Genomic DNA, 22,797 nt, shown 5'->3' on the forward strand with positions numbered 1-22,797 from the left:
GCGGCAGAGGCAGGGTGTTGTCAACTTTCGTTCAGTGCGGAAGTTGGGCAAATAAAAATCAATTTTGTGTTAAAATTTTTATTAACTTAAAATCGAATGGAGCATTTTGCCTTGTTCTCTTTTTTTTTTTTTTTGATGTTTGCACAATTTTACACACATTTTAATAAACTACGAGTACAATATTTCAGAGAAGCAGCCACTGAGCGATTGGTCCAACATGTATACATACATTTATATTTATTTACATATATGTATGTATGTATTCGACCTTTTGTTTTTTCGGAGGGTTCTTTTTGTGTGTTGATTTAAAGCAACATACAGTATCGACTATTTTCAATATTCGGCATAGCCAATGAGCCAAAGACCCCATCCCCGCAGGCTGTGTTACTTATCCTCGAATCCTCCATCGTTTACAAACGCACATGGATTTTTGGTTTCCACTTGGCATGCAGTTTTCCCCCCATTTCGGAGCATTTATTATTATTATTATTAAACTAAAATAAATTGTTTGATTGTTTGTTCAACAGAGTGTTGCTTTTTAAAGGCACACCGTTCACAATCCCAAAGCGATTTATTGGCAAAGGGACCAAAATTATTATGTTCTTTGTCAGCAGCAAGTCCAAGACCATGTCCTTGTCTCTGATCCCCTCAATATTCTTGTCCCTTCACGAACCACATCGAACACATGTTTTACTTTTGTGTTTTCGTAAGCACTTTTCTTTGCCCCATATCCCTCTTGTTGGGCCACGTTCCTCTAGCCCGGGGGTCTGGTTGACAGTCGTCCCACAATCAGTCCCCGACGTCGCGTCGGTTTGTTTGTTTTTTTGTTTGCACATTCTTAACTGGCAATCAGACCCCTTAAAAATGCGAGGCCTACAACCAAGAACCAACAAGCATGTGAGGGCAGAGCTTCGGGGTCGGGTTGTGTGGGTCTGTTGAGCAACTTTTGTCATTTTGCTAATTTACTATTATTTGCTTTTTGTTTACATCGCATCCGCCTTTTTGTTATCGCACAATGGGACTGATTCATCATATTACACATCAAAATTATTCATTTTCACACTCGATTTAATATATTGTGGAATTTACATCAGGTTAGGAATAGAAAGACATTACTATAGCTTTTTGGTATACCTCGAAATGGAACTTAAATATTATCTTCTATTTTGTTTTAGTTTTCAGCTGCATTTCATTAATGTTTCTTTTAATATTTCTAAGCAGTTTTTGTCTTAATTACAAAATGATTTTAAGAGTTACATTTTTACATTCGTGATTGATAGAATCTATATTTATTGATATCCTTACGTTTTCTCTTTTCAAATCTAAAAATACAAGAAATTCTTTCAGATATTTCCGAAGGATATCATTAAAATAAATTTTTATTTACTTGAATATTTGCATATGCTTTTAGCTAATGAAATTTCATTTAAATCGCAACCAATCAATAATTTTAGATGCAATTTCGTCAGTTTAATTAGTTAGTTTATGACCTTGCCAGTTTGCCTTGTAGTTAGCCCAGATTTACGATAGTTTTGCCCAAATGAAAATCCTTTAGCTAGATTAATGGGTCAATAAATATTTTTAATATGACTCGGTCATAAATTTCCCATTGTTACTCAGGATAGAATGTAGTTGGGGGATGAGGTTGCCTCAATTTACACAAAAGGGGACTGGATCTGCAAACACTCAAGGTATAACAAAATAATAAGACGGAATTAAATAAAAACAATTCCACTTGACTTTTGCCCGGAACATTGATATTTGCTGTAATCAGCTATTTATTTTTGGCGCTTCTCTAATTTTTTATTAACGCCTCATACGGATACTTATGTTTATAAGCATCTGTGTATGTGTGTGTGTGTGTGTTTTCCCCTTTGTTGTATTTGTTGTGAGTGTCTGAGTGTGTGTTTTTGCCTCTGATTCGACTTAACTAGGTCAGGGGATTAACTTTGTTAATAATGAAACACGCAATATTGCTCCTGCATCTGCTGCGAACCGATTTCTTCTCCTTGAAGCCGTTTTCTGCTTTAAAGCAGCAACAACAACAACAAAAAAAGGCAGAAAGTTCGTTAAGCTTCGCGTCCGCGGAGGAAGAGGCAAACTGGAACCCAACTGGAGCAAATGGTTAGCAAGGTGGTGGTAATGTCGGGGTATGGACAGCGGAAGGGGAGCCGGTTTTTTTGCCCTGCGCTCTGATTTTCCTCGCAGCGTAGCGTCGAGAGTTTTCGACTCTTGCGTGGCTGGCAAAGGAATCTCCTGAATTATTTATGACAATTAAGTTGTAATTTCATTTTATTGCCTTCACCAGAGCCAACATTTTACCGTCCACGTCGTCATCGGCGCTGGCATCCTTTGGAACCGAACGCACCGTCTCCTGCTTCTGCTTCTGCTGCTGCTGCTGCTGCTGCTTCTGCTCCTGTTTCCACTTCGACACGAGCCAGCCGTCTCAGACTCTACTGGCATTTCTTTGTTCTTTCGTCATTTCACGCATCTGCGCAGCGTCCGCCCCACAACCCTCCCTCAAATCACCCCTTTTTCACCACTGCTTGCCGCATTCAAAGCTTTCTTCCTTTCACCGTTGCCATATCCTTTGCGCCCCGAATTCGTGTGTGTGTGTGTGTCTGAGCTCCGTCCGTGTTTACGCTGCTCAAATCGTAAATTGGAAAATATGTGTTTCTTTTTTTTTTGTTGCTTTTTTCGCCAGTGATACCCCAAACCATTTTGTTCTACCTAACATTCAGTGTTGCCCCCGCACACACACACACTCACAAAGCCATACACCGACACACTTTAATATGCATTTAAGGTCCTTTAATAAAACGGTCCATTGTTGAGCCACTACAAAACAGTCGATTCTTCGCATGCCACCGAGTGATTGAACCTTTGGAAAGTTCATTTTCCTTTACAATAAACACGAAAATCACTTTCAAGCCGCATAGCATCAGCTTTTGTTGAGTATCGAATTCTACTTTGCAAAACAAATATTAACATAGTACTGAAAAGAGTTTACCATCTTTTAATTAATTCTTTGGATAGTTCGTAGAAATTGGTGGAATAAAAAATGTGAAAAATGTTAAATATCCAAGACCAAAAGTACGGCAAAATGATTTCATATAACACGCTAGAGTAACTAGAATTTAAGTATAAATATGTATGTACATTCAGGATCATCAGCATGACTTTTGTTTTGTCTATAATCTCTTGGAATTTGGGTTTCAGTTTTAGCTTCATTGGCAATTTCATTTAAAAAACCTAGCAGACCATTAAGGCCATGAATTTTTATGTTTAGACAATTTAAAGTTTGCCAAAACATTTGGTTTCTGAAAGCAATTATTCCAAGTGGCCACAAACAATGTATGTAGTTCAAACACTACGCAACACTTATCCTGTACATATATTGTTTTTAAATATTCAATGAACATATGTCGAGCCATTACAAATACAAAAAAAAAAGGAAACATTCAAACAACAACTCTACGTTATATATTCTAAATGATGATTTATTAATAACTAGAAAAAACATATACTATATATATAGTATATACATAAATATACGAATGTTTGCTAACCTTCTAAATTTTGCATATGAAATATGTTGTGTGCTTTTCAACTATTTAATTAAAATCCAACAACCATTGTCCATTGTGTGCTTACTCTGTTGTGTGACATTTTAGCAGCGCTGATTCGCAATAACTGAAATTCGAATGGTTCGAATGGAGGAGTTTTGGGTGGGTAGTGAATGAAACATTGTCAATAAATTTCATTGGCATAAAAAGTAATTACAAAATTCGAATGGCCATTTCTAAATGAAAAGTGAATGAAATATTGACACATACAGCAAGTTTGGAAATAAAAGTTTCTTTGCAAAAGGCTTTCCACCAATTGCTTTCTTCTGTTCCTTGACACATTTCGAAAAATTAGGGTTTTTGCACAAGGACAGAAGGAAACGAGGCCAGAAGGAAAAATTTTTACTGCGGTCAGTTTTGGATTCTTAAAGCTCTCTGAAATGAAACTCTCTCCAATGGGATGTTTGCTTTTACTTGGCGACATTTAATATTCCTGATGTAGAGAGTCACATAACGCACATGGTCCGTGATTTGACCGAACCCGTATCAATTATTTAGACGATGGAGATGGCATTCTCATGCTTTTGCCTTCTTGTTGCTTGTTTTGCCAGTTTTGTTTGTTGCGGTTGTTTTTGTTGTTGTGTTGATGATGTTTTTCCTTTTTTTTCTTTGGTTTTTCTGGCCAAGCGCTAGCGCATGTGTTAGACATTATTTAATAAAAAATTCTACTTACCGAATGAAGTTGTACGAGACTCGCTAACCAAATTACTCAAAGTGTCTTAACTTTCTGGACCAGAGTCCAGGGAGTCCTCTCCCCCCTTAATATTCCAGAGCAATTTCTTCGATTCAATTGCTCTACATACACAGCTGGGGTCCTAGTTCGTGGCCCCCTAATACCGCTTCCGATCCCACACACACTGCAACAATGATGGCGCCAGCTGCTGACTGCTGCTAAGTCGCAAAGGCATTGCACTGTCAAAAGTTTTTGACACGTACAACGACTAAACTTTTCAGCGGTAGGCAGGACATAAATAAACACGTTCGTGTCCTTCTCGAACCCCGCCCTTGCACCCTTACAGCCCCTGGACCATGCCGGTGTCCGGAACGTGACCAGCGGCCAACCAGGCTGAGCCACAGCTACAGCAGCCTCTCTGTGTCTCATTCGGTCTTTGATGCTGCTAAGCTCGTAAATTTTTCAACAAGTTTTTGTTATGTTTCCGTGTCCCTCCAATAAAACAAACCGCCTGCCAACTCTCCTACTCCCACTCCCTCTCCACACACACACATATACACATAGTCACATGCATTTGGCTGGTGTTTGGTTTTTTGGCCGTCGTGTTGTTGTTTTTTATTTATTTAATAAAATTTAGGAATATGGCTACGAATAATTTATGACTCGGGGATTTGCACATTTATCCTGAAGAAATGTTGCCAAATTATTGAGCTAATAAATATTTACCGTGCCGTATCATGCCAAAACCCAAGCTCTCCTCCCCTCGGTTCACAAAAAAACCCTTTCGCACAAGCCATCATCAACGACCTCTAGTTTTCAGAGGTTATGGCTTTGATTTTGCTCTATCTCTTCGACCCAACCAACAACCCACTCCATCTTCCTCTGACAGCTGTGCCAGGGAATATCCTTGGCATGCATTTATCTTCTCAAAAACGGCTTAGCAGGTATGGGTTAAGAATTATAATATTTGTGCTATCAATCACCAAAAAAATGAATATGAATCTTTTTGTCTTGCAAAGTTGTAAATATTTTCTTTTTCTTTTCGTTTGGCATTCCAAATAAATCCATCTATTCAACACCAACTACACCATAGTATGGTACTATGATTTAGTAGAAAGGTTGAAACACCTCTGTTATCCTGTGTAGGTATTTGTGTTTGTGTTTGTGTGAGTTGAAATGGAAACTCTATCTTGTTTTCAGACTGGTTGCCATTTTTCAAATCCTGCAGCTGGAGGGCAATTTAGTTGGGTCTTTTGATTGCATATTACCTGCCATCTGGTCTGGTATTAACTTACTACCTTTTATCCTGCTATTCTTGCAAAATGAGTTGGGGGGCAGGCAAAAACACTGTAAATATTGTCCTGCCTGGTCTGCATTTGTATAGACGTAGACGAAGAAGCATTCAGTGAATTGACTTGAATTCAAATTTGCGGTTTGCCAAATCAAACAATTTGCCAAATTATTCAGCCGATAGGCAAAAACCGAAAAATGTTGAGGCCATTTGAGTCTAAAGCATCGAGGGGGGTGCGGAGGAGGAGAAGTGGAAATGATTTGCTATTTTTGCATTAGACAATTTCATAATTCAATGTGTATTGAAATTGATTTCGTTTTCATGCGATTTGTTTGCGCATTCCAACCCAAAAAAAAAAGAAATAATAATCGGGCAAATTTAGCCACACGGCCAGCAACCCATGGCCTAGGAAATTGCGGTAGAAATTCTGATGGCGATGGTTATATATATACAGTATATATGTATGTTTAGTGCGACCGTCAAATTTCAATATGATTTCAATTTTCCACCAAATTGAACAGAGCACAAAAGTTGAGAAAATTATGAACGCAGCTTTACGCTTAAATAAATTCAAATAAATAACTGTTCGCAAATCCGCAAATGAAACACGACTTGATAATGCGAAAAACTAACATAAGAGCTCAGCAAAGGAAAGCAAACCCATCCCCCAACCCCCACACACACACACACACTCAAACAAACACACCCACACCCACTAGCCTGGCCAGCGTTCGAGTGGAGCACTCAATCGCAGCTCGAAGAGTTTTGGAGCAGTCTTTGCTACACCTCACCTTTGTGGCTAGGATGGCTATGGCTGAGTCTTTAGTTGGAGAGCGTTGTGCATGGCACACTTGAACAACACATCGTTCTAGCAGCCAAGAGGATAAGAATGGGGGATTGAGATTGTGGATTGTGGATTACGGATACTGCTCCGGATAAGACTCCCATGAGCGTTCTTCGGACCGATTAAAGCGAAAGCTAAAATATCTCACATATTAATTTTTCTTGCAAAGGGGGGCAAAACAAGTAAAAGCCATAAACCAAACTTTTGCCAAAAAGTTCATCATCATGAGTGGCAGTGGCAACAACAACAACAACTGCTACACTGCAATAGTAGTGAAAAAAGTAACTAAGAAACCAATGACGGCATGCCGGTATCCGACAGATACAGCAGAGCAAAAGGAGCGTGGCATGGCATCTCCCAAAATTGACGAGAACGCATCCGGCAAGTGGGGGGAATGCCGCCCAGGACAGTGGTAAATGCCGAAATATGGATTTCGGTAATGAAATCGCTTAGTTTAAACATCGCATAAGAAGATCTACAATTCAGAGGAATTGCGTCTTAAACTTCTGTCAGAAATCAAGACAGAAATGGCAAAAATAGTTATGTCAATCCACAGAACAATGCATTTTGCATGTTTTGTAATTTATGCCCACTGTGCAGGGAGTGAAATGGTGTCACTGCTGACGGGGCAGTGCTAGTGCTGCAGCTGTGTGGTTAACAGAAAGAAGGCGATTGCAGATGGCAGAGGAGAGGAGACTGAAGGCTGGAGAGTGCAAAGGGGTTGGGTGAAACATTTGCTTACCAGCACTTACCCAGCCAGAGGGGACTCTTTCCGCACAGTTTGCAAAATATGAAGTTTGCCTTTGAAAGTTTGCGGTTTTTGGCTTTCTTGTGAGCGAACAATAAGGAAACGCTAAGAAATACATTAAGCCAACATAAAGGAGCATTTTTCACCCAAAAGAGGACAGCTAAGCATACATATATATATATGTATATGTACATATTGTATATATATATAAAAATGTTGCGTATGTGTGTGTGCGCAAGTAAGAGCATCAAGCTGACGTGCTCATAACTCCAAGGATAACAAGGGATTGTTTGGTCTCTGCACGCATTATATTCAGTATCCAAGCTCAAATTCTTGCTACCCTTTCCATATGTTTGGCTTTCATCAGTTTGTCCCTTCGGCTTATGGTAAACCCGCCAACCCACAACTAAACCAAACCTAGCCCTGGACCATCCGGACTCCGGACCATCCGCAAGTGTCAGTTAATGAATGTTTTGTCAAACTAGCCGCAACTTTCACTGACTTTACAAAAAACCTCAACTTGGCTGCCCATCCATTAACCAAACTGACGACCCAAACTTTTTGCCTATCGCCGCTTGTCCGAATTTGAGTTTTTGATGTGTGTCCATCCGTCCTCCCCTTGTTCATTACTCAAACGTCACCCTCACCCTCACCCGAAGCTGTCGAGACTGCATGGCTTGGCGCACATACATAAATGTTGGAATTTCATGGATAAATGAACACAATTGATACTTTTTGTGTACTTTTAATCTGGCTAGCTTTAGAGTAGCCTCTAGCCCGGGTATCCGTGTTTCGGTCTTCGTCTTCGTCTCAAATTTAATAAGAAATATTGAATACAGACACACATATATGTATCTCCCTCTGGCAAATTGCTAAGGAAAAACGTTGCATCACTATAAATTCACATTTTTATAGGTTAAAAATACAAACTTGAGCAAGCTGAAACTTTCCAAATTGCGTAGATGAAAAAGCATGCAAGGAGGAACATAGACAAATATAAAGATTTTCAAGGCACTATATATTATTGAGAAAGTTTCCTTAGCTTGGGGAGGCATTTTCGCATTTTCCTTAGTAAATAAATAAATATCTTTGAGAATATTTTTTTTTGATTTTAATTGAACCTCCTTAGAATGAAATGAATGCGCGCCATCTGTATAAGCCTGATCGATTTTGTAATGCTAATTGAGTTCATTGGGACTGATCCACAAGAAGCGAAAAACATTTCGCCATGTCTTTGATCTAATAGAACTTTTCCTAATCTTCTTTTTATAAGCAATCCTCCCAGGGGGCATCAATTAAGAAACATTTGTTTCCTTTTCTTAATTTAATTACAAGCATTCGCTATACTTGCAAATTTTTCGGTTCTCCCATTGCCAAAAGGGCCAACTCCAAAATACGAAAAGAGCAATGGGAAAATTATATTTCAGTTTCAATTCACAGAATTGGGTTGAAATGGTTTGGGTTTGGTTTGGTTTGGGTTTGGGTTTCAGCAGGCAACTAATTACTCGCACAAAGTGTTCAAGGGCTTAAACAATTCAACTTGAATTGCACAATTTGATGACAAAATAAACCCTTTGGGGTAACCGATACAGCAACAATAAAAAAGCCAACAACTAATGGCGGAGATTATGCCGATAATCCCCATCCAATAAGCTGTTATGTGTGTGTGTGTGGCGATTATATGTGTGTAGGAGGGTTTAAGGGTTATTGTAGGAGAAATATAAAAAAAAAACAATACATAAAGTTTTTTCAAATTGTTAACCGAACTAATTAAATGTGATTTCAGTGGCGAATTTGCTTTAATTTAAAATTAATTTGAAATTCAATAAATAACATCAAACCCAATTAAGATGCCGGTCAAAAAATGCAAAAATAAATAATGCCATAATTTCCAGCGTCATTAAGCAAATAAAAAACGGTCCGAACGAGCAGCAACGAGTTGCCATTTGTATTCTGTTTCGTTGTTTTTTTTTTTTATTATTATTAAATAATCGAGTTAATAGCGTCGCGTAATGAATTGTTTTGTCTCACTCACTGTGTGTGTGTGTGTGTGTGTGTGTGTGCGAGTGTCCGTGTTCGTGTCTGCTTTATTTAATAAGAGACCATCAGAAAAAATAACAAAAGTGCAAAAAGCGAGTGTGAAAAATAATTAATTGTTTTGCTTCCAGAAATAAAAACTGCAGGCAGAACCAGCAGCAGCAGCAGCAGCAACAGTGTATTAAAAAAAAAGAGAGAAAGAAAAAACCAAACCCAAAAAAAAAAAAATAAACGAGAAATAAAAAGAAAATAAATTGGACGAGCGAAAATCCGGGAAGAAAAGACAAACGAGCTCGGGAAAAAAAGCGAAATGTTGCAAGTGCAAATGACAAATATGGAGCCGAAAAGCGAATGAAAAGCGGAAAAACCAAGCACATAAAACGGGGCATATGTATATATGTATGAGCACACATACATACATAAGTGCTGGACAAGCATAAAACAAAGTGTATCTACAGAGGATACATGTGTGCGTGTGTGTGTGTGTGAGTGTTTGATTGAGTGTGTGTGTGTGTGTACTGTTCAGCTAATACAGGATAAGCGGCTAACGTCAGAGCCAGGACCATGAATATGAGTATGAATATAAATATGAATATATTGGCAGTGGGCAACGCATTCGACGCCGTTGATGATAACAATAAATATGAAAATTCAAAATAAGTATACAAATGGCCAAATCTGAAAGAGCACAATAAAAACGGTCATAAAGAACATCAAATCATCAGCAACAGTAACAGGCAAACGGCAGCAGCAGCAGATAACCGACGATAACATTGGCCACAGGCCAGGGAAGTGAAGCAAAGCGACGACGACAACAACAACAGTAACAACATCAACAACAACAACAACAGCAGCAGGACTAGCCACATCCACAGCGACAACAAGAAGAGCAACGGCAACTGTGGCCAATGGCAATGGCCGAGCTGGCACAACATCTGCAGGGACCCGAGACCCGGGCCCATAAATGGCGGCACGTGCACTGCTCTCACTCCTGGTCTGCCTGTTCCTGCAAAAGCTCCAACTCATTCAGCCCGTGCCAGCCCTGTTCCTGGAGTAGCTGGAGCAAAGTAGTCGCCTGGTGGCTGGTTGTTTTGTGCCTGCTGACACGGCCCGTCATGCCGGAAGTTATTTATCGAGTTGATCCTTTGGGTAAATGCTTTGTTTTATTCTTTTTTTTTCTTTCTCTCCCTCTCTCTCTCTCTCTCTCTCTCTCTATCTCTCTTTTCGCTATTCACGATTTCAGACAACAACAGCAGCAGCAGCAGCAGCATCAACAGCAGTGGCAGTAGCAGAAACATGTAAAAATTTGCTCCCATTCCCCACACTAGTCGAACGTTCTTCCTCTTTCTCTGTTCCTGCGGCGCTTTTCAGTTAGAAATATACGTGGTTACTCGTGGGGCAGGGGAGGAGGAATGCAGAAAAATTTCAACTCAGTCTCTGGTATCATTCTAGACCCAACTTTGAAAAAAACAACAAAAAAGAAAAGACCAAATCCAAATGCCAACCATTGAATGCTTCTCTTACTCATCGGTCGATTTTGCCGCCTCATTGGGTCCTGGCAAATATTTATGTATAAATCATAATTAAGCACAAATACCCACTCAAAGTGCTTGTCCAGATGCCACCATTTCACCACCACCATTACCACTCCTCCTCGTTGTCCTTGGCCCAAAGAATGCTGTCATCGTTCTTCTCCTGCTGCTGCTCCTGCTGCTGCTGCTGCCGTTGCCACTGTCCAGTTCCAGTTCCAAATGAACATAACTGCGGACAAAGTTTTACTGAGAGCGAGAGCAGCAACCAAATATTTATGTTCATCATTAATGATTTATAGAGGAGCCAAGGCAAACATTCATAAATTAAATAAGATTAATTAACTGGACGCCACGCCACAACCAAAGAGATTATATGTATGTACGAATTCAAGCCAAAATACTCTCAGAGATATTGTCAATTCTCATGTCATAGCTGGAGTTTGTACTTTCGGGGGAGCCGGAGAGTGTGAGCTGGGGGTCAAGGAATTATAGTAAATTATGCAGTGACTCCAAACAAATCGGGGTAATCCAGTAGAAATTTGTCTTTCCCATGGTCAAATGTTAATTTAGATAAACTGATTTTCGTTCTTGCAACTAAAATTTCGACATCAGAATACATAATCGTGCTAAATTATTAGACTCTAATTATCTTTCATATCTTTGCTTAGTTAGAAACAAATTTGTTCGAGTGTCAATATTGAATCTAATATATGTTAAGCTATCTCTTTTGGGAGATAACTTAAAGGCTATAATTTTTACCTTCTCACAAAGGACCTTAATTGTTTTTCACACAACAAATTAATACCTTCTCCACCTTTTTATTAAAGCACCTCATTAATGAATATTCTAAAGCTTTTATGAACTTTTAATTTTTAATCATTTTCCGTCTTTTTGTTTTGCGAATTATCCTAAGCCTAATATGGAAAGAGAATTTTTGGCAGAATAGAAACATATGTATATAGCTTGTGGATGGATTGCCAATCTTTTCATTCAGTGGATTTTCTAAAGGATTGATTTATGATGATACTCGCGGTACTGATTTAAGCTAATAGAGAACTCTCAATCTTTTTATTCAACGTACGTTTGTACTTATACCAGACATCCTACACCCACATACACATACACACACAGACACATACATACATACATGAGTATCATCAGTGAGAACTTTATTTGTTGTTGTCCTGGTTTTTTGTCATCACATCCAGCAAATGCGAAGCAAATGTTGCCAGTCATTACCGTCAAGGTCGTGTTGGATTTACCCGAGCACATGTTCAATATTGTTCAGCCCTAAGCTGCAATTTATCTTCGGTTGTGCACACACAAGGACGACAACAACAACAAGAAGGATAAAACGGAGGCACGACGACAATCTCTGATCCGCATTGCTGTCGCGCTTTCGAAATCCAGATTAAAAAGGGAACTGTAATTTGCCATTTTTTCGCATCACAAGTCCGCAATAAATATTCAATTGCGGTTTTTTGATTTCATTACTCGCACGGGATAGATAAAGCGTGTGCTGCAACGACAATAACTAACAACTCCGAACCCATCAGCAGCTCCTGCCCTGTCCCGGCCCCTACATCAGCCCCATGGCAATTCCCACGTCCACTCTTTTTTCTTTTTAAACCAGCATTGCCCCCACCCACACATCTCCACATTCTGGTGACGCCAAGTTAACTTTTGCTTGGTTCACCGCTCGCGGCTTGCGCGTCTCTTGCCCGCTTTCAAAAGTCAGTTCATATTAAGATGTGCTTTAATCTCCACCAACGCTTCGTCCTCTTTGGCAGAGTTTACGGTCTCCGCGTGTTCTCGGCGTGTATACACAATGCTTTTGAGTGTCTCGCATGTGCTGTAAAATTTAACTGAAGGCGACAGGATGCTGAGCACACGAGTGCCCATCCCTACAAATGGAGATGTACACGAAGTCTACGCGTCGAAGGCGGAGGCAAAGATGAAGATAAGAAAGAGTCGGGACTCGACACTCGCACTGTCAGTTCGCCCTTTATGCTCACCCACACTCATACCGACACACATACCACCACCCCACCCACCCACAAGACCTATTGAAGCAGTCTCTGGGCTATGTCGTTAATATTGTTGTTCTCGTGCCACGTTTTTCCATGGTTTCAAAATCCTTCTTTTCATTTTTGTTTCCTCGGCCGCATGCATACACAACCTCCACCAACCTTCGCGTTTGTCTGCGCAAACAGACAGGTAAATGCTGGGCAAAATTATGAAAAGTGAAAGAGTTATTATCATTTTATGTAGCATAAATTTGCATGGTATGAGTATGGGTAGGAGGCAAGTCGCCCCGGGCGAGAACCTAAGAGGCTTGGAGACGAGTGGCACAGTGGTCGTAAAAAGGAAAGCAGCCTGCGACTTTCTCTGATTTATGGGTTGATAAGCGCACACACATGTACTTGTAGCTAGGTGCAGTCCCTACATCGTTTAATGCACCTGGGAGTTGTTTTCCTTGTACTTACCGTCATGTCCCTTCACTACGTGATGGCTTGCAATTACAATTATTATAATTTTGCTGTAAAAAAAAAGGTTTCAAATCCCCAGTAGATCCAATAAAATAAGCTTCATACGTCTTGTAATCTTGAGACGAGTTTTATTGTTACATAAATTTGGAATTAAATAGAAAAGACTTCTTCGAAATGTTCTTATTTTTACTTTTAAATCTCAGAAAATCACAATGACTATTAATTGGAACGTCTACTGCTTCAATCCATTCGAAATGTTATATAAGTCCTCCAGCTTATATCAGTTTTCTTGCTATGCTCATTACACACCGCCAACAAGCCAGCGGACATAATTAGTCTGGATATATGAAGGATTCAATGCAGCAAACACAATGGATTCATTATGCTTCATGGATTTTGCTCTGATTTCTGCTTGACACATACATACAAAGAACTCCGAGGAATTTTCATGTGGCTCACTAATAACTGTTCATTAATATTGCGAGTACTTGCAAATGAAGTTCTGCAGATTTATGTGGGAGGTCCGGAAAACTAAATTTTATCTCCTTTGTGGGATGTTGTTTGCATGAAAAATAGATACATATGTAACTACATATTTCATCTCTTTCACTGTTTCCATTATTGTTTACAAACACCCACACACACACAGAAAGAGAGAAAGAGAAAAGATACACGTTTATGCTGCTCGAGTTTTGGAGAAGCACTTGTCAAGGACCCGCCAAGGATGAACGAATGAGGCCAGAGTGCTTTTGGTTAGCGGCAATCTTGGGTATTTTTCCCTTTTGCCAACCGTGATGGAAACATTGCGTATTACCACAAGCCAAACCATACGAAAACCAAAGCAAAACCAAATTCAAAATCATATTTTTTTTGGTTTTTTTCTTGGACAAAGACGTATGCGTGAATGTATGTATGTATATATCTATCCTTTATATATATGTATGCTGTTAACTGTTATACACAGATCCTGTGGAAAATGGTTTCGTTTGGCTTGCCACGGCCTCCACATTATCTTGTTTACGTCTCTCTCAATTTAGCAATAAAATTGCATATGGAATAGTTCAGTGGAGTGTATAAGCAAATATTCATACATATAAAAACCTCGTGCACATATACATATACCTACATACATATGTGTGTACATTTATTCCTTCCAATGGGTATATACAGATGTATGTGTGGTTTAACCACGCCATGCGATTGGCGCGTGTTGTTGTTGTCGGCAAATGGATTTTTCAAACATTTCAAGCTGAATTCCATTGTGAGTTTTCACACCGAAAAATGGTTTTCAATAATAGAAATGTTATATGTAGAAGCAACTCTCTTCGCGCCCCCCCCACAATTCGCGTTTTTCAGCATCCCGTTCTTCCTGACATGGCTCCTCCAGACCAGCAACATCCATACGACGCGGTGGCAGCCATTGTGCAATATTTGTTATACCTACACACACTCAGACACACACGCACACCTAAACAATTTGGGTAATGAAGTCAGAGGCGTCAAGAGTGAGAGGGATTGGGGCATGAGGCATGGGGGACTCCCATTGGCATCAGCAGCTCCAACGTTGCCTGTAAAGTGGATAAGAGAAATGCACAATAAACCGAAACAAATAGCAGCCATTTTTTCTCTTTCTTTCTGTTTTTTTTCTTTTTTTTTATTTTGTACGTCAAGAAAAAATGTTCGGAAATAATTTCACATGAAATTGAATGTCTGAATTTGCTTAGGTGTCAAGTGTCAGTTAACTTGAAGACTGAGCGACTGCATAATGGAAATCGAATTTACTTTGCCTTGTGAACGCATTCCTCCTACTACCACATCACACCTCATCCCATTCCCATTCCCATTCTATGGCATCTCTTCTATGCCATGCCATCTCCATATATATACACACACCTCTGACTTGATGTCCCCTCTTTCAATTTCCCCCCCATAAAATATTCAGTTTGTACAAATAAACGAATACAGTAATTGCTTCATTGTATTGCTTTGAATGAGTAAAATGTATATATTTGGGTAAGGTCATGATTGCTATCTTCGAGAATGGCCAAGAAATATTTTGGAAACATGAAAAAATTTAATTTATTTCCATTCAATCAACATGAAAATAAATGAAAAAATATTAAATTTAACCCATAAAATCGTGTGGAAATCTTTTTTTTTATCTACATTTTCTTTCTATTCTGTGTTGCCTTGGTTTCGAACAGTTTCTACGAATACCAACCAATGGCCTTCTTATTCAAGACTTTAACTACATTTGATGTGTACTCTTAGTTTAGTGTAAAACTATTTTATAGTTTGTTGAGTGCAAACTACAATATTTTCAGTTTGTAATTCTATAGTTTCACCCATGCAGCATATGCAAGTTGGAAATTTTTGTATTGAAAATTGCAAAAAGGGGGGGAAAAAAAACCAACTTCAATTTCTCTTTATACTTTTTTCATACTTTCCGATGTGGCCTTTCAGTTGAACCTTGCTTGGGGTTTGTGGTTATGATGGCTTCTTGTTGTCCACCAACTTCGTTTGGCTTCATATTTGCTTGCTGTTCTCGTATACAATTTTTTGAAGATTCTCTTTCATTTTTGTGTGTTTGTGGACTTTTGCTATGTCCTTCATCTATTAACGCTTCTATGTCTTTCTTCTTTTTGGCCGTTTGCTTTCAGCTCTTCTTGCAGCCACCTTACGAACGTACCAGCGCGCCGGATGCGATTCTGAGCAGCTGTCACTTAGCTGTCCACGCGGCACGAGTATTTCCATAGAGTTGGCCCAGTATGGCAGAGCGGGCGGTAAGTTTCGATAGCACGTATATACGTACATACATACATACGTATATTGGGAGTGTGTGAGGAGCAGATTGAATGGACAATGGAGGGATAGAGAGCAGGAGGCTTCGGAGGATATAACTGAGCAACGAATGGACGGTCTCCTCTTGGCAGCAATGTCTCAATTGATTGATTGTTGGCTAAAGTTTGTCCGTTACACGCGTCGATTGTGCGCATTGTGTTTTTACTTGCTTGTGGGAAGAACATGGACATGTTTGTCTCCCTGTATGCTCCATACAATATCCATCCAATGGTCCGATTGTCTGTCTGTCCGCCTCTCTGTTGGTGTGGCACAAAACAACGATAGCGGCTCATCCCATGCTTACCGCCCATATCAAGTATCGTCTGATAGAGGACGGGTTGGTGCTCTGAGGATTGGGGAATGGGTTTTCGTACAAGCGTTTGCATTGAATGCTGCTATTATTGTACATACTTGTATCCACTTGGCATCCTCTCCACTCCAATCTGCTCTTCGGCACTCCTATGCGCTCCATGGCTCTGGCCACTTCACACTCGGGCACAATTCTGGATCGACGACGACACGTTTACAAAAACAAAATTGCGCTCTTGTCTACTTGAACAGATTTAACCGACCACAGCCTGTGTCCGCCGGTCTCGCAAGAGGACCTCACCACGACCGGAAGTGCCGGCGATGCTGTCATCCACAGTGGCACAGAAATCGAAGTCAAACCGCCGGAAACGTGTACCGTAAGCGGATTACAGGTAAGCAGAATCAGTATAATTGCAATTCCATCATCGTCGCAGTCATCATCGAGAGCGGTCACGAGCCAAACAAAAAGCAAAAAAAAGAGAGAAAGTGGGCATGGCTTAGTTTATATGGCCATTCGTATAAGAAAGGACATGTCCTTACCTCCATACATTGGTTATCCGTGCGTGTGTGTGTGTGTGTGTGTGTGTGTGCTCTAAGCTCCTACTGCAGCCGATTTGCAATCATCGTCGAAGCCAGCTAGCACTTGAACTGAGGCCGAATACGGATGGTTGGAGCGGGGCGATCAACTTACCTTTTTTGCCCAATTTTATTTTTTTCCCATTTTCCGCACGATTCAACAACGTGCATTCAAAGACGTATTCACACACGTATCCCATAAAATGGCCCACTCACACATACGAAGTTGAAGAAGGTGGTGAAGGAGGACAGGAGGTGTAGGAAGAGAAGTAGGAGGCAGTATAAATAAATCAGTGAAGTAGAACGATGCCATAAAAACAGCAATAATTCATAATAAAAATCGATTCGATTCACTTTGGCCAAGGCGAAGGCATAAATCAAATGAAATTTCAAGGGACCAAAGTCCGGCCAGAGCTTAAAAAGTGCGCGCGCCCACAGAGTCCATTTCCAAGTATCATCGAAAGGGCTCCCGTAAGGCTGACTACAACAACAACAACACCAAGAACAATAACCTTTTCCAGGTTGTGATGAAACACAGAATGGACATTGATAAATACCTTGTTGTTTCGTCTTGAAAGGAGTTATTGAAGCATCCTTTGACAATAAGCCGGGGCAAAACTCTTTGTTTCATTTGATTATACTCACTTATGTTACATGTACATACAATGTACACACACACACGCATGCACACAAACAAGAGCTCAAAACCCATTCACGCATGCCTCAAGCTAAATGGATTTCTAATGAAAATAATGACAATCGATCAATATTATTTCCCATATGCATAGATTTGCCAATCACTTATTGTTATTAAATGAGTATCGATGTAAATACACAATACAATCTCCACCAGAGAGAGAGAGAGAGAGAGAGAGAGAGAGAGAGAGAGAGAGAGTGAGAGAGTGAGTGAGCAAGAAAGAAGTATGCCTTTTGTATGCAATTTTGCATGAAAATCAGCAAACATACGGCAGGATTACGGCAGTGAATGGTAGATGAGTGCGCATATCCTTTATCTTGTATTGCCAGCATTAGTGCAGAGTTTTCTTCGAGCTCTCAAAGAAGAAGATTGCTTGCATATGACGCAATTTGTCACGTTTATTAGGTCATTTCGCCCTTGGTAGGCAGAGGTTTCATTTGCAATCAATGTCGTGGTTAATTTCGCATTGAAGCACAGCCCTCAAAGACGAGCTGTGATGAATTTGTGGGTTTGGTGTCCTCGTTGCGTTTCATTAAGCACATCAATTTGAAGTCGACGCTCCTGTCAATATCTTTGCGGTTGTGTGAGATATGTGGTTAGGACATCAACAGCACACAGAAGGGCACAACATACAAGGGGGGACTGTGGGGAACTGGTGGGAACTGGGTGAACTGGAATAGCACTCATGCTTCATTTCCGGAGCATACATGAACCGGAACTGAATTTTTACGGGTGCATAGCCTTTGAACTATGGCTACACAGCCTCTCCAAATCGCATGGCATTAACGCCAGCTTAGTCAAATTTGCCCACATTGGCATGTGGTCTACAGAATATGAAAGAGCGCACAATTCACTGACTATTTGACTCGCCCACTCACTCGCATACAATACATACACTCACAAAAATGCCAAGGAATAGTCTACCAAAAACGTGTCCGGATCCGGATTTGGGCTTGTGTCGCGTACCATGAGAGTAAGCCATACGCTTCTCGACTCTTGTGCATCGAGATTGAGCCAGAGCAAACAAATTATTAGATATCAAGTCCTAAACTCACGTGCCCCAAAACGAGGCACGAGATGTGTAGCCAGGATTTTCCATGTGCATCGTGTGCAGGTGCTGCCAGCAAAGTCTTCGATGGCCACAAAATGCAATTACGTGTTGAATTGCATCTAGGTAAATCTGGGTGAATGTGTGAAAAACAAATCCAGTTAATTGATTCAAAGTGCAATATGCAATTTATCTTTTCTTTCTTAATTTTGAGATTTAATTGTTTCATCAAGATTTCTTGATATAAAATGAATTTCCTTAAATAAGTAAGAATGAAAATATATGTATCTTCGAGTATATAGAAATAAATTTTTATCAATTTATCAAAGATTTAATCCGTTTTCCAATTTCCAATCAACTGCATACCCTGATGGTTTTTTGCGAGATTTGCCTGTTCTAGCAATTAAGGTCAATTACACAAATGAAAATTATCAGCTTCCTTTTGTGGCCAAGGTGTGAATGTCATTGGGAAAACAGTAGTTATCGCATTATGCAGATAGAGTCCGGCTGAATACGAATCTGCGGCTTGAGTCCTTGAGGCTTGTCCACCCTCTTAATTGCACATTTATCGCCACCCGAGGCAATTAAATGCACATCAATTGGCGTGACAATCCGGAGCAAATGCATAAATATTCACTTACCCAATGCATTGGGCCGAAGCAGTGATTACTCGTATATATGTATGTAGTAGGTATATACATAAATACGAGTTTATTCCAATAGCCAGATTATGCAATGCAGCGCAACTGTTTTACGTAACGTAGGCGACCCAGTCCCCAGTACCAGTCCCGGGCGTTGGCCTAAAGGCAGTTGCATCCCGGGTAACCGGGTAGATTTCACGTACACATATGCCACATTTTGGCCTCGATGGCTGCTGTTTGTGCCTGTCGAATTGTTATTGCATAAAATATAGTTTAATCTCTGAGCCTGGCGTTTGTTTCGCCGGCAGTGCAGAGATTTACTGGCATGTTGTGGAGCCGTTGTTTCTACTGCCACTGCCACTTCCTTGGCTTTGCTCCAGGGACGCCTTCTGCCAATCGCTGTGCGACCATTTACCCCATTGCCACGAGCAGCGGCAAGGAAGATGCGGCCGTACGGCCAGCTGTGCCCAATATTGCCGCATCGAACTCACTCTTACTCTCTCTCTCTTAGCTCCTTATCCGCCTACACTTATATATAAGTATACTATATGTACATACATCTATTCTCATGCCATTCTATCTATCTGCCATCTTACAGTATGCATTGCTGCAGACCGTGGTCGATGCCTGCCAGAAGAAGAGGCATTGCAAGTTTGCCGCGAATTCCAAAACGCACTCGAGCGGAGATCCCTGTTCGGGCATACGGAAATTCGTCGAGATTGCCTACAAATGCCGTCCATGTAAGTATGCCAAGCCGTAACCAACCGTAACTATTGCAGCCAGCAGCTCCAGGAGCAGCATCACCATCATCATCTTCTCCTCAGTCCCAAGTAACCAATGTGTGCATATGCACTTTGTGCGCTTACCAAAGTAATCGATTGGAATGTGTTGGAGGCAAAAAGCAAAGTGAGCTTGCCAGGTTTGCCTGCCCACACTAGGTCCTTGCCTGTGCTCCTCGATGGCGACACCCATGAAATATATTATTTGCTTTGTGGAAAGATAAATATTTTCCAGCTGCAAAAGTGGCAAACATCAATTTAAGTTTTTAAGCAAACAAACAAATTTGTTCTGTCTTCTCCAAGTGCAGAACGGGGACATGGCAAAACAGAAAAGCACATGGGAAAAAAGTCTGTGGCCATAAATACTTTTATCTAAACTCTATAGTTACATACATGTTGGTAGTCAATTCATAGCTAATGAATTTTCTTAAACACGATAACATGCATGTTTTATTCCACTTTACAACATAACATTTTGAAAGACACTGAGAGACAGAATAAGGAATAGAATTAAGGTAACCACAGATCCCTTTTATCATTGTGTTCTTTGAGTGCACAATTAGTTCCTTGACCATGATTAATAAGTAGAGGAAGGAATAATATAAACTATTATTAATTATACGCACTGGTGCGCAAGAATCAAAATGTTAGTCTACTAGTGGATTATAATGATTAAACTAATAGATTTTCATCAAGGCTGTTGCAAAGCACTAAAGTTGCTGTTCATTAACTTATTTTACAAACTGTGACTAATTTGAGTGCACATTAAATATGGTTCACTACATCTGCTTGAAATTGAAATTATTCAAAGCTAGAATATTGAGAAAATCCAAGTGGTTATTTGTCAATAGATTAAAACTACGACACAATATGTGTTTGTATAATTTTTGGATTGTGGTGCATATCGATGAGCAATAATAGTGAGATCTCAAACTAGAAACTAGCTACACTATTCAGAATTAAAAGCTTAAAAACAAACAATTAAAATGCCAATTATTTAAATACCAAGAAAAAGGGTTTGCTTTGTCTACATACATTTTTCAATCTTCTCGTTCTCGTGTGAGTTTCAATTAGTATAATTCTAATCAATTAAATAGTTTTGCAACTAAAAGATGAAAAATAACCCCCCTTACACTTTCACACTCTGTTTTTTCTTTTGGTCCTTCTGTTTAAGGCACTCTTCTGTTGATTTCCGTGACATGCGATTTTTAGTGTCACTATTTGTAAACTATTTGCGTTATAGATAGGAGTAATTGCATTTTGTTGAATTCGTCAAAATTTTGGTAATCAACAACTTGAAATTAGTTTGCCAAATGCACTTCGAATGTCCTGACATGACAGTCAGTCAGTCAGTGTGTCTGCCTGTCTGTCTGTCTGTACATGCGTTTGTGTGTGTGTGTATGTATTTTGGGGTGAGAGGGTGTTTGCAAATAAAATTAATGAGAGTTTCAACTGCCAGGATTGCATTTGCTCAGTCCGGGGAGCCTGGGCCCCGAGTGACGAGACGATGAGACGGAGATGTCGGTGGGAGGAATGAGGAGATTGAGCTGCAGATTCGATTCAACTGAGAGCATAATGAAAAATGCAGCTGCGCTTTTGCTTTGCGCTTGCTAAAAATAGTTGAGTAAACTTTTTGCTAAATTATTTGCATAGTTTTGTTCTGTGAGTTTTGTGAAGTTCCATGCCCCGGCCAGCAGACCAGCAACCAGCAGACCAACAGCGAACAGGCAACAGCCAAATACTGCCATTGGCAAGAGGGCTAATGGCCCCCGATTATTTACGATCCGCTAAGCAATTCGTGTTAAATCACTCGGCGAATGATGGAACATTTTGAGCAGAAGTTGAACATGCTTACCTCCCAATAGTGGCAGTAGTCACCTGGAATATGAGAGCTGCCCCCTCCTTCCCCAACCACCCAATTTAGCTGTCGAATCTTTCTTTCTTCTTTTTTTTTGGGTCCCCCGTTGTATAAGCTATAAACGAGTTCTTAATGCGCTTTAGCATCAGCTTGAGCTCTCTCACAAGCGCATTTTCGATAAATGCAGATATCCTTGAGATTGTATTCGAATACGTTTCACCAGCTTCATGGGATGGAATGGATTGGAACTGGATAGAGAGAGACAGAGGGAGAGAGAGAGAGTTGGCATTGCATGTAATTCTTTTGTAATTTGCGCCAGATCCGAATTTTTTTTTCCTTTCTCGTTTCTCTGTTATTTTGTGTTTTTTGTTTTTGGTTTTTTGTTTTGTGTCAAGCGAGGCAGATGTTATCTTGTTAAAGTGCGCACAAACACTCCAAAGCCGAAAGCAACAACAGAGTCGGGAGAGCTCGCGGAGGCGACGGGGAACAGAAAAAAAAAAACAGAAAAAGAAAACTCGCGCGCCAGTCAAATTAGAAAAGGGAAATGCAGAACTGGGCTAAAAGAAAAAAAATGTAAAAAAAAAGGCCACATGTACTTAGTTTGCCTTGCTATGTACTTGGCGGGTTGGCGTTGGCTGGAATGTTTGTTGAGTGCCAAGGGAAAGAAGGTGGCGGCGGCGGAGGCGGCGGCATGCGACGAATGATGTGCCCCGCTTCGGGAGGTAATGTAATTAAGGAGAGCCTTTTTTTTCTCTCTAAATTGTCTGTTATCTTTTGCTCATTATGGACACCAGCGACAAGTAATAAA

General features: G+C 40.2%; 1 protein-coding gene across 3 annotated transcripts in view; it reads left to right on the plus strand.

Annotated features, from left to right (window-relative positions):
• LOC6650955 overlaps positions 1 to 22,797 on the plus strand; it is a 34,430-nt gene that overhangs the window by 3,192 nt on the left and 8,441 nt on the right. For 2 of the 3 annotated variants that reach the window (XM_023180174.2, XM_023180175.2), the window contains exons 1-4: positions 9,468 to 10,368; positions 15,901 to 16,023; positions 16,643 to 16,782; positions 19,951 to 20,092. In XM_023180174.2, the coding sequence (XP_023035942.1) occupies positions 10,128 to 10,368; positions 15,901 to 16,023; positions 16,643 to 16,782; positions 19,951 to 20,092 (646 nt within the window). In that variant the 5' untranslated portion in view covers positions 9,468 to 10,127. Of the gene's footprint in view, positions 1 to 9,467; positions 10,369 to 15,900; positions 16,024 to 16,642; positions 16,783 to 19,950; positions 20,093 to 22,797 lie in introns of those variants that run through there. The other variant, XM_047011999.1, reaches the window with a different exon arrangement.

Source organism: Drosophila willistoni, chromosome 3R, assembly GCF_018902025.1.
Source record: "Drosophila willistoni isolate 14030-0811.24 chromosome 3R, UCI_dwil_1.1, whole genome shotgun sequence".
In the NCBI taxonomy this organism is placed as follows: domain Eukaryota; kingdom Metazoa; phylum Arthropoda; class Insecta; order Diptera; family Drosophilidae; genus Drosophila; species Drosophila willistoni.